Source organism: Lycium barbarum, chromosome 3 (assembly GCF_019175385.1).
Source record: "Lycium barbarum isolate Lr01 chromosome 3, ASM1917538v2, whole genome shotgun sequence".
Classification (NCBI taxonomy): Eukaryota; Viridiplantae; Streptophyta; class Magnoliopsida; order Solanales; family Solanaceae; genus Lycium; species Lycium barbarum.
In genome coordinates this window covers 147,265,129-147,277,589 of record NC_083339.1, presented here as the reverse complement: position 1 = coordinate 147,277,589, position 12,461 = coordinate 147,265,129, and the positions used below count along the sequence as shown (strand labels likewise).

The 12,461-nt window shown below is 35.6% G+C and overlaps 1 protein-coding gene across 2 annotated transcripts; it reads left to right on the top strand.

The window, feature by feature from the left end:
* The first annotated feature begins 3,194 nt into the window (after positions 1-3,194).
* On the top strand, positions 3,195-10,474 carry LOC132633476 (putative hydrolase C777.06c). 2 transcript variants are annotated; one of them, XM_060349919.1, is made up of 12 exons: positions 3,195-3,498; positions 4,710-4,837; positions 4,950-5,062; positions 5,364-5,405; positions 6,678-6,733; positions 6,875-6,951; positions 7,600-7,719; positions 9,128-9,204; positions 9,301-9,364; positions 9,471-9,521; positions 9,649-9,697; positions 10,003-10,474. In XM_060349919.1, the coding sequence occupies exons 1-12, from the start codon at positions 3,339-3,341 to the stop codon at positions 10,164-10,166; spliced, it is 1,101 nt and encodes a 366-aa protein (XP_060205902.1). In that variant the 5' UTR covers positions 3,195-3,338; the 3' UTR covers positions 10,167-10,474. The 2 variants fall into 2 exon arrangements, with proteins under 2 accessions (XP_060205902.1, XP_060205903.1); XM_060349920.1 differs by lacking the exon at positions 3,195-3,498 and adding an exon at positions 4,231-4,264.
* Positions 10,475-12,461: the final 1,987 nt, after the last annotated feature.

The window sequence follows — 12,461 nt, the reverse complement described above, 5'->3', positions numbered from 1 at the left end:
GGGGAAGAAACCATAACCGAAGTTACATCATATCTCAAGTTGGGCCTCAATGGGTAAACGGAAAGAAAGAAAAACTGGACCATTGACTTATCATCTATGTAGGCCCAACCTACGAGCGAATGGACAAATGTACCCATAGCTACTTCCAACTTGCGAATAGAGGCGGATACAGGCAAACAGTGTACATGTTCGGGGCACGAGATGTCGCTTTGTCAAATTCTTATTAGATATGCAATATAGATATTAGAGCCTGTTTGGATAGGGGTGGGCATTCGGTATTCGATTTGGTATTTTTAAAGTTCGGATTCGGTAATTCGGCAATCGGTAATTGAAAGTAGATACCAAATACCGAACTTTCGAACTTCGGTTCGGTAATTCGGTAATCGGTAAATCAAACTTCGGTTCGATACGGTATTCGGTAATACCATCGAGTTCACTGTATTACATCAATGGTTAGATAACAAGCACAGATTTGGGGTTTCTTAATTTTTTTAGCTGTAAATTTGGATACCCAGATTTGTGATATCTGCAAGTGCGCAGTTGGTGATCTTCAATGTGATGATCCATTTGACAGATAATTTTTCCCTACCAATGATGTCTACCTAAGAATGGCAGAATTTATAGTAATTGGGTTGGTAGGCTCTCTGTCATTTGCCTAATATTAGTCTTTGTAACTGTGCATGCTTTATAAAGTCTCTGGAGTAATTTATTGATCTTTTCGTTTAAGTTAAGATCCTTCAATCTAAAATATAAAGCCAGCCACTCTATATTGACAATGAGACCATAATGCTGCTATAGTCGTCTACTCTGCTCTCTGTATTTCATTTATAGTTTTTCACTTTCAGTTGCCTTGGCCTGTTGGAACTACAGTTTTTGATAAATCATCTGCAACAATTATAAGATGTAAAAGATCAGAATAACAAGTTTTCGTTTTTCTCAACAATCAGTGCTCAAAATGCAATTAACATGATATACGCTAACGGTTAATAATAAAAGGAGAGCATGAGAACTTTTACTATAAAAGAAATGTATAAGCTAAGGACATGGGTTGATGGGCAGATCGCAGATGGGCTGGACTATTAATTTAATGGCCCTCTATTTAATAAATATTTTGGTATTCGGGAATTATCGAATACTGAATACCGAAACCGAATATCAAACTTTTTTAATTTTATTACCGAAAACCGAAATACCGAATACCGAAACCCTCGGTTCGGTTCGGTAATTCGGTTTTCGGCATTTTATGCCCAGCCCTATGTTTGTATGGGCTTATGCCTATAAGCTGTATGCAGCTTATAAGCTAAAAAAAATAAGTTGGATAGTCTAACTTTTTTTTTTTGGCTTATAAGCTGCTTTAGATAAGCTAAGTCAAATTGGTACAATTATTTTTTTGAGCTTATTTTAAGCACAAAATGACTTTAAGCTGGCCAGTCAAACACTCAAAAAAGCTGAAAACAACTTATAAGCCAATCCAAACGGGCTCTTAAGCAAAATGAAAACATAGATATATAAATCTATATAAAGAACGACATTGCTTGTTATTCATTTGCTCACACGGTCTTTAAATGTTGAGATTGTTTTACAAAAATCTATGTACCCGGGTCATGTATTTATTGGAACTCAACAACTTTGACTCATACCTTCTATTTAAAAATCACTTAATATTTAAAATAATATATTTTGAACCAAATAAGTTATGATAGAATGTTGAATTTGAACCAATAAATTTAATTTCTAGATTAGCCTGTGATTATGATTGTGATTGTGCCCATGACATACTAGTTGAATTGTTGGCTGAACTTATTGAAGAAGGTCATTTTTCTGATTTTTTGGGTTTAAAGTTTAAACGTGTTGTATCCTCTGAAATTGCTTAAAATAGGAATAGCCTCTCGATATGGTATTTACCTTTACTTCACTTTGAAAAAAACAGAAAGAGTGTCAGCTTGTACAGGACCACGCTAGAAAATGGACCATTTCCACTGCAAGGAATTCTACAGACAACCGCAACATTAGAGTTTTACCTAACTAATTTTCCTTTAGCACCTAGCTTCTATTTAAATTATAAGCAAAATTTTAAATATTAAACAATGCAAAAACTATTTGGTATATTTAATTTGTAGAAATTTAATTTTGTAAGCATGGAATGGATTAGAAGTCATTAGTATATTGTTGGATTTCAATGTATGCTTCTCCCATGCCCCAATTACCTGTCCAGAGTAAGACAAAGTACGAATACTATTTTCTAATGTATTTTTACGTCATTGACTGTGGAAAAATTAAAATACATAACAACTTCAGTGTAGTTTATTTAAAACTAGTTTCTAAAAGTAGTTTTAAATAAATACTTTTAGAAATGCATATTGTATTTTGAAGTGTTAATTTTGGTCATGTTCACTCTGCTATTTAAGTTCTATTTTTCTCTTTTATTTAACATGTAATTAATATTGACAAATTTCAGACAAAAATGCTACTCCTCCCCAATGTTTGAATGTTTCTTCTTCTTTGAAATTTTTTGAATGAAGATGACTATGAATTTTGGTTTCAATCTTTTAACCTTTGAAATATCCCACTTGACTTTTAGACATGATTTTCTTTCTTTTTTGTTTCTCTAAAACAGATTCAAGGTTACTTTTCCATTTATGAATAAGCAAAAGATCATCAATAATGTTTGGAACTTTGAATATTAAAGGTGATAACGAAATTGCAAAAATTCTCCTTTATTTTCTTGTAAGAGTTTGACGCAGCTGATGTTGAATGATTAGTGCTCGATGTAATGTAATTCCGGTTAAAATTTTCTGAAAGAACATTCCTCCACTATACTAACTTTAGATATTTGGATTTAAAGTCACACTTAGTCGTTCAAACTTCATATATTTGAATTTGAAGAAAAATTTAGTTGTTCAAACTTTAGACATATATGACAACTTACAACTTCAACGTATAAGAGCTTTGACAAGCCAAACTTTTTGCGCTTATTCTGAAGTTTATTAAGTTAATTTTGAAACGTATACACTTGTAAAAATTTATAAACTCCCGATCTGCTTTAAATGGAGATCCTAAACTTGACTATCTCTGCACTTGTCCATTTTTTAAACTGCAGCTCTAAAAGTAACTTTCTCCCTAATTTCTCCGACTTTCTTCTCATGGCTGGCCCAGAAGGAGGTGCTAATACATTAGGCCCGGCCCGCTAACATATCAGCGAAACTCGAACTCTTAGCCCAGCCCATAATTCTCCTTTGAAGCCTTTTGTTCCTACTTCCTACATACAAGTCCAACAGTTGAAACCAAACCAAACCGGTACGGCCAGTTTAGCTCCCGTCGTTACGTCGGAATTACAAATGGCGGCCTTTCTCGGAATAGTTCGTCCTCCTAGCCATACACTTTTCTCTATAACCCGTTCCACTCGCCAATTTTCTTTCACCAATAATAATTCAATCTTAATATCAACAAAAAGGAAATCTCAATTCAAATCCCTATTCACAGCTTCTCTTCATTCGAGTAAGTATCTTCCCTAATTTTCTCTCAGTTTGAGTGATAATTAAAACGGAATGACAGTCATTAGGGGTCGTTTGGCAGCTGGTTAGAAGCTACATTATTCATGTATTAATTCCATGTTTGCAATTTAGAAACCCTAGCATAACCAATAGATGTTATGAGCGAGGATTGAACATGGAATAACAAAACCCTGTATCTTCTATCCCGCACAAAATAATATATACACATAGATTCCCTTATACGTACATGTTTGCAATTTTCTTTCATCAATAACAATTCAATCTTGATATCACGAAAAGGTAAATCTCAATCCAAATCCGTCTTCACTGCTTTTCTTCATTCCAGTAATTATCTTCCCTAATCTTCAATATTTAATTCAGTCAATCTAATGCAAGTTAAGGCTGCGTACAATAGACTCTTGTGGTCCGGCCCTTCCCCGGACCCCGCGCATAGCGGGAGCTTAATGCACCGGACTGCCCTTTTAATCTAATGAAATTACACTCGTAAGACAGTTCAGGGATAATTACACTTATATTGACACGTTTTAGCCCATATTTTGAGTGTTATCCAGTTTAGCCCATATTTGTATATAAACACCTTTTTATATACTTTTATGTAGGTTGATACATTATGTATAAATTATAATGCTTCTCCCAGTATAATGTTGTATAATATTGTATAAACTGAAAATATGGCAACGTAGCGTAATATTTTATGTTGGGTTGTATATTTTTGGAATTTCCCTTTTTTATGGCTTCTCTTCATTCTAGTACGTATCTTCTAGAATTTTCAATTATTTTCGCTCTGTTTGAGTTGTCATACTAACGGAATTACAGTCATAAAGGGGTCGTTTGGTAGCCGGTTAGGAGCTAAATTATTCATTTATTAAATCTTGCATAAGTGATACCATGTTTGGTGGCTTTCTTTTGCGATGTTTGAAATTCAACACGCCTAATGGGGTGTTTGGTGTGCAATTTAGAAACCGCATAACTAAGTAATGTATAAGTTATGAGGGAATCTATGTATTATTTTATGCAGGATAGAAGATGGAATAACTAATACATGAATAACTGAACCCAACATAACTAATCCCTACGTTAAATAATAGTACATGGATTCCATCATAACTAATCCTTGTATTACGATACCTGCATAACTCTAACCAGCTACCAAGCTACCCCTCTTCACGTACGGTAATTTTAATCACATTACAGGTTCTACAAGTTCGCAAAATGGAGCTGAGGTATCTGCAAACCAATCTGAGATAATATTTATCGGAACCGGTACAAGTGAAGGAATTCCACGAGTGAGCTGCCTCACTAACCCCTTGAAGACTTGTCCTGTAAGCCTGAGAAACCTAAATGCTACATCCTTATTTGTATTAATTCTTAAGAGTACTTTCGATTAAAATAATTGATTAAACTATATGGAATTCTTTTAATGTCCTGTTATAGGTGTGCACTAAAGCTACTGAACCGGGTAACAGAAATAGGAGAATGAACACTGGCATCCTTGTTCGCCATACCAGGCCCTCTGGCAACTGTAACATTCTTATAGATGTCGGCAAGTATGTTAGAGACTTTTAGATCATGATTGCTTGTGAATGCTTTTGTTTTTCAGTTAATTTTCCGGAGACTATATTATGAGATAACTCATAATTTTACTGATGTTGTTTAATTCGGAATGGGGACAGTATTTTGAATTGTTCAGTCAAGTTGGTCCATCCTGATTCAACTGTAATCTTATGTGGCATCATCTTAGCTAAAACTTAAAGTTTTCCATAAAAAAATGATCAATTGTGGGAAAAACAAAAATCATTAGGTTCTAATTCTTATTGTCTAAGAGCACTTTCTCTTTGTGCAATCCAGGTTCTTCTACCATAGTGCTCTGAGATGGTTTCCTGCTTATGGGTAAGCCGTTTCTACTTGACTTCATAAATCACTTTGTTTCATTCTGAATTTATCTGGTATTGTGTGTTTTAAGTGGATAAAATAGTGTTACTAGTGTGAAGCAAGAAAAGAATATTTTTGCGCAGAAATGTTTAGGCTGCATGTTTCAACTTCCTCGATTCTAGTCCTGGGCAACTCATTCTACTGCTGGCTGTATTTTTTCTTGAGGACCTTGCTAGGGAAGTAGATAGTTATCGTCTTTATATCAGAAGCGTCAGCCTTAGAACCTACACATGTTATGAGTAATTGTGATTATTTTGATGCTGCTCAATGTCATCGCATAGTAGAATTCTTTTGTAACCACATCAATTGATCAGCTACCATATGTTACATAGGTTCTTTGGTTGAATCTGTCATGATTCTGGTGTGATGTCTTTGAGCGATGAAAGAGTTTGCTTTTTCAAGCATGTGGAAACGGGATGTTATGCCCTGTGGCCCATTAGGTTTCAATTAAAAGGTTTATAACTCTCTTAGAGATTTCATATCTGGTTCCTCTTTTGCTTATCAAATGGAAAAAAGAAATATTACAAAATAGCTTTATTGTTCCATACCATGCGAGTGAGACATACTTGTAGCTAGGAAGACTTCGTTTATCACATTTGCTGATGAAAGTTCTGACAATAGTGTCTATGAACTTCTTCCCATGTCATCTTTCTTTCCAATTTTTGCTTTTCTGACAGAAGCTTTTGACCTATTGAGTGCGTGAAGAGCAGGGGCGAATCTATGTATGAAAAATGGGTCACGTGAACCCATGGTCACCCGACTAAACTCGGTATATTATGTATATAATTCTTAAAATATAGCTAATATTAGCTGAAAGAACACATGGTCAAACTAGATTGAGGGGAGCACTGGTTAAGTGATGGGTTTAATTCCCTAAGGTTGTGAGATTGAACCCTACTAAATGCACTTTTGCATCCTTTTTTTTTTAAAAAAAAATTCTAAGGTGAACTCATCCTCCTGAAATCCTGGATTCGCCTCTGGTGAAGAGTACAAGAGAGCATCAGTAGGTGAGGCTGGAAACGTGGTATAAGATACAGCACTATGAGCTTGTTCCGAGATATAGTTTGAAGAGGGTTTTGAACTTGCTAAATTAAATGGTCGAGACAACAGAATTTCAATGTTATTCTTCTAGGATTAATTGTTTCCTTCTATTTTTCCCTTTCATGAATTGGATACAACTTGTTGCTTATGATCTGTATGCCTTACTTGTGTCTAGTTTTTCTGTGTCAGGATAAGAACAATTGACGCGGTCATTATAACTCATTCTCATGCTGATGCAATAGGAGGTCTCTGATAAAATTACTCGTGATTTTTAGTGCAATGTGGATAAGTCTTTTCCTGTCCATTCGTGCTGCAGCCCACCCCCCTCCCCCCAAAAAAGTCATCCTTTCTCTCTATATCTAAGCAAACTGCACACACTCCTGCAGGTATGGATGATCTTCGCGATTGGACTAACAATGTCCAGCCCTCTGTTCCTATTTATGTGGCCAGTCGTGACTTTGAGGTCTGAGTTCCTCTGAAATTCATAAGATGCAGTGCTTGATAGCTCGTCATGAAGCTACAGATACGAACATTCATGCAACTAAATGATAATGCATCATCTCATTGTTAGCATCTCTTGGTTAGCTGAGAGATTGCGGAATTGAATTCATTCAGCCTTTATCATTTTCTTGATAGATATTACCTTAATCATGTGTGGTTTACTTTGTATTTCTGAGCAAGTTAGAGCAGTGCAAGTTCAAGGAAACTCATAAACAAACAAAGAACTTGTCCTAGCTGAACAGATTCGACTTGCAGATTCTATATATATATATATCATCCTGGTTGCAAGAATGCATGACGAGACATAGTTATTGAAGTACTAACATAGCTTGTAGGGACTGTGCAACAAACATTAAATATTGAGCCATATCCTTTTGTTGGATGGATTTTTATTTTCAGCTACTGGCTGGAATTTCTCAAAAGTTACTATATTTGTTTTATAGTTCACTAGTATTCTCTTGCTACTCTGTGATAGCAATATGCCTGAGTTGATATAACTTGCTCCAGAAATTGTTATTTTTTTTATGACATGGCAACCCGCAGCCGCTACCTTTCGGGAAATTGTTATTTTTATTAGCTCAGAATTTGCATTTTTTTTCTCTTATTTTAGGTGATGAAGAAAACTCACTATTATTTGGTAGACAAAAGTGGTATCATTCCGGGAGCTGCAGTCTCAGAGTTGCAATTTAACATCATAAAGGAAGATCCATTCGTTGTACATGATCTTGAGGTTGAGTCCTTTTACTCTACTAGTTGATTTAGTTGGCCCCAATGATCTAGGGGTGTCAATGGGACGGTTCGGTCGGTTATTTTAAAAAAATTATACCATCCCAATTCTTTGGTTACTTTATTTTGTATAACCAAAATTAGACTTTTCGAGACCGTCCCATCATCTCGGTTTTTCTTCAGTATCGGTATGGTTCGGTTATTTTAGTTTTAAAGTGTCACCTAAGAATACACCACCATTAAAATGTAACGACACAGACCTCCACAAACCTGTTTGTAGTACACCATCAAATAAAAATTCTATTTGTTTCTTATGAAATACTCAATGTAAAAGCTAATAAAAAAACTACACAAAGTAATTAAATTGAAATGTGTTATATCAAGTAGTAAGACAACAACGACGTGAATGCTCATTGATTGACCAGGGAGAAGAATAACTTGCCAAAAACAACAATGTTGAATTGAGCCAAAACAAACATTAGCTTATAGGCCACAGAAACCACAGCTTGAAGTTGATACATATACATCAAGCAACATGGTAGAGGGGACCAAAATGGAGGTTAACTTCTGTTAGTCCTAACTACTACCAAAAATGCCTACTTAAATCATCTAAATCTATGACCGTATGACTATGTATATGAGGTGTCTTTTTGAATAAGCTTAAATAAAAATCCACGGTTTTATTTAAAAAACACTATAAATCGGTTCGGTATGGTTAGGTTCGGTCGGTTTTTCATATTTTTTTGACACCCCTTGGCCCCATTAATATTTTTTCAAATACCTGATTGCTATTGGATGTGCTACTATGTCTATATCAACTGTTTCCCAACGTAAGTGACGTTAACACACTTGTCTTCTTGGAGATCATAATGTTTCGCGGATTGTTTGGCTGGGATCCTAGCTTGTTATTATTATTTGTATAGGTAATCCCAATGGCCCTGTAAAGCTTAGACTTGCAAAGCTTAGACCTTAATTAATAATTAGGATTTCTGTACTATTTTCAGAGTTTCCGGTAGCAACTTGAATGCAGTTATCCCCGATTGCTCAAAGTCTTCACAGGAAATCGGAAATAGCATCGTAAGGTGCAGTAGATGCAAATTTTTGCCACTCATCAAACCTATGAAAAGCAGTAACCCGTTGTTAAGAAATCTCATGCTTACCCCATTTCAAAAGAAAAAAGAAAACCATATGGAAAGAGAAATTGTACAACACTAGTCTGTAGTACAAGGTGTGCATGTACTTCTCTCGACTTGGCCTTTTTGTATTTATTGTTGCCTCTCTCACGATTTGATCCATCGGTTCTGACTATAGTATCCCTAACTAAAAAATCTGTGCATTATAAGTTTAAATGGTTAAGTTAAGATGGCTTTGCTTATTATTATGCCTAATGGTTTCCATTGGTTCCCAAGTAGATAATTCCTTTACCAGTGTGGCATGGCTCTGGTTATCGTTCTTTGGGCTTTCGATTTGGGAATACTTGTTATATCAGGTAAACCTTATTCTCTAGTTTTGAAGTTTCATCAGCAGGCAGCAACCTGAGCGACTAATGTTTTCCTACTAACCTATCGGGACCTGGTTGTCATAGCGATGTAAGTGATATACCCGAGGAAACTTACCCGCTTCTGCAGGACTGTGAACTCCTTATCATGGTTGGTCTCTCTCTTTGCCTCTCTTCCTTGAACTCCGCATTCCTTATCCTGCAATTGGTTAATATTAAATGCTAACCAACTAATAAATGTCTCCTGACATTTTTAGGATGCTTTGCGGCCAGATAGATCTTCCTCAACACATTTTGGCCTTCCAAGGGTGAGCTCTAATCTTTTATATCCTTTTTCTCTTTTAGGCTGACTCGAGGGCAGTGGTATCTTGAGCTTTTAACAGTTGAATAATTATACATTTCTTGTCATTGACATATTCATGAAAACAATTGAAGGCTCTGGACGAAGTGCGGAAAATCAAACCAAAAAGAACACTTTTCACTGGTATGTTGGTTCGTTCTTTTCCTATATTATTTACCTTGGTTCTTTCTTTTTCTCTTTTACTTCTGTATATGATAGGCTAGGCTTTCAGTATCTCTTTTGGCTTGTGCCTTTTAGACCTTAGTAGATCTTCAACTACCAGAGCTTTGATTTGTCTTTAAGGAAGATTTTTATACTGCAATTATCTATGAATTACTTGGTAAATTCTGCTAATGTTATAATGCCGATGAATCAATAGTAAATGAAATTTGACGCACATCAAGAACTGCTTCATAGCTAACGAGCTCATATTTTGATGTGGTTTGAAGGCATGATGCATCTCATGGATCATGAAGTAGTAAATGAAAGGCTACTGAAACTGAAGGAGACGGAAGGCATCGATGTGCAACTTAGCTATGATGGGCTTCGAGTACCAGTGAGCTTGCAGGCTTTCAGGTCTGACTCGACAAACCTGGCTATTCTTTCTGAATAAATGAAGATCGTTCAGAATTTTGCATCACAATTCTTTGGGGCCAATGTGGAGGCCCCGCTAATTCTTGCATATGCATATTTTAGTTTCTGTTATATGGGAGGAAAACAACTACACTTTGTTTACCAAAAACAATTTACGAGCACAAATTGGAGATGTTATTTTGAATCGGAAGACTGATCTAGGATTTTAAGTGGGCGGTTGCAAAATACAATTGCATCCACGAACATTATTATTTTGTGATGGTGTATGCAGACTGCAAACTCAATATGAATATATAATTTCAAGAATATACATTTTGAGCTCTTTCATGTCCGGTGTGTTCTTACACGATGTGCTAAACCTATGCAATTATCTTCCCTTTCCCGAATGTTTGTATCTTCTTAAATTATATTTAAGTAGCGATTTGGAGACTAGTAGGAGCGTGCCATATGTAAAGTTGTAGATTTTGGAATCAAATCGTGGTCTTTTCAAGTTTAAAATGCCTGATTGAGAAGTGAAAAGAGAGGAGTATATATAGAAATTTTGGTGTGAAGAAAAATGGACCAAATTAAAGAAGATGATAACAAATGGATGGAGTGGAAAAGTTCAAAATGAGCAGCCAAGGCAAATGACAATTTTCTTCTCTATAAACACGACAAGTTGGAGTCAACATCTTATATACGAAATAATTGAGTATGATACTTCTCTTTTTGATAATCATGAACTGCAAAGGCGGTCAACTTGAGGGTATATGCTCAGTGCTCTAACTTCATTTCCATTGTGGCCAGTAGCAACTAAAAGCCTTTTTTGTGACATCTTCGTTACTGTACTGTTATAATAATTACATTCGAGAAACGGTGTAAATTAAGTAGCACCAATAAATATTAAAATGAATTAAGATTGCCCTGATAGGTTATGTCCATGGTCTGGAGACCTCGGCTTCTAGGTGTAAGACCATGGTGAATGAATGTGCTAAATGGGGACAAGATAGACTTAAAATTACATCTAGGAAACTGTCTTAAACGAATTATAGTCTCTTGAAAAGAAATCAGGCACTATCTATATATAGTAGCTTCTAACTCCGCAAAAGAGTTGTCACTTCCTCATGAATTTCTATTACATCGAGATCTTTTGGCTCAACTTTATCCCCCATTTGTGTATGTGTGCGATCGTGCCTAGCTGGGCAGTTATCAGGAGCTACTATCTGGGAGTCGTAGGTAACGCCTCAAAAAGCATGAACGAGTCACATTTAGGGAAACTTGCATGTGTGGGCAAAAAGACAAGATTGAATACGTCTCTACCAATAACAATCTCCTCTGGAGCAAGGAGTGTTTTAGTTTCACAAAAAATTATAGGTTGGTAAAATGACAACAACATACTCCTCAATATAATCTCATAAGTGTGGTCTATGGAGGGTGTGGTGTATCCACACCTAACCCTATCTTTGCGGGTAGAGAAGTTGTTTCCTATAGTCCTTCGGCTCACGAGGTTGATAAAAAAAATAGAAGTTAAAAAGTTAATTTTTGTTCTATAATGTTGGAACGTGATGAGCTTAAACGAAATAACATGAATAGTGAAAATTCATTATTTATTCTAATTCCAACTAGTCCCAACTTTTCCCAAACACAGAACTTTTCTGTTGAACTTATTTGAATACAAATCAAATTCTATTTTAGCTTAAAAAAGAAAAAAAAGGAAGAGAGGTGAGTCCGTGACAAGGACAAGTATACGGACGCAATTTGCATGGGGTTTGAAATGTGGAATACGGCATGGGCTACGTGTACTGTGGAGTCCTCTTATTGGTCCCCCCAAAATGGGCCCATCACCACAGCACTCTCAGTTTCCTCTTTAGACTTACCCTAATTTTTGTGATGAAAGTCGTCTAACACTTTCATTTCTGCAATTTCCTTGTGTCATTGCCCACACGCTTTGAATTTTATTTCCTTTTGTATCACCACCACCTATATAAAACATGAAGCGCGTGCACAACTTGTACATAAATAAGTTTAAGATATATCTTATGTAGTAAAATACTCTTATATATACACTCTTTCCGTCTCAAGTCATGTGATACTATTTTCTTTTTAGTGCGTCTTTCAAAAAAGAATGATATCTTTAATTTCTATATTTAGAAATAATTTAATTTTAATTTATTTATTTTACTCCGATCTATAGCGACGCAAGAATCGATGGAATATTTTAGATCATAGTCTGTGTCTTTCTTTTTAAACTTTGCATCAAATCACATATCATCACATAAAATGAAAGGAGGGAGTGTGTGTATAGATTTCCTTTGTCCCATTTTAACTGTCGCTT

Excerpts from the sequence above, each read along its gene's own strand:
- LOC132633476 (XM_060349919.1), top strand. The coding sequence starts at position 3,339 with ATGGCGGCCTTTCTCGGAATAGTTCGTCCTCCTAGCCATACACTTTTC. Across the intron at positions 4,838-4,949 it reads ACCCCTTGAAGACTTGTCCT|GTGTGCACTAAAGCTACTGA; the intron begins GTAAGCCTGAGA and ends GTCCTGTTATAG. Across the intron at positions 6,952-7,599 it reads TGGCCAGTCGTGACTTTGAG|GTGATGAAGAAAACTCACTA; the intron begins GTCTGAGTTCCT and ends CTCTTATTTTAG.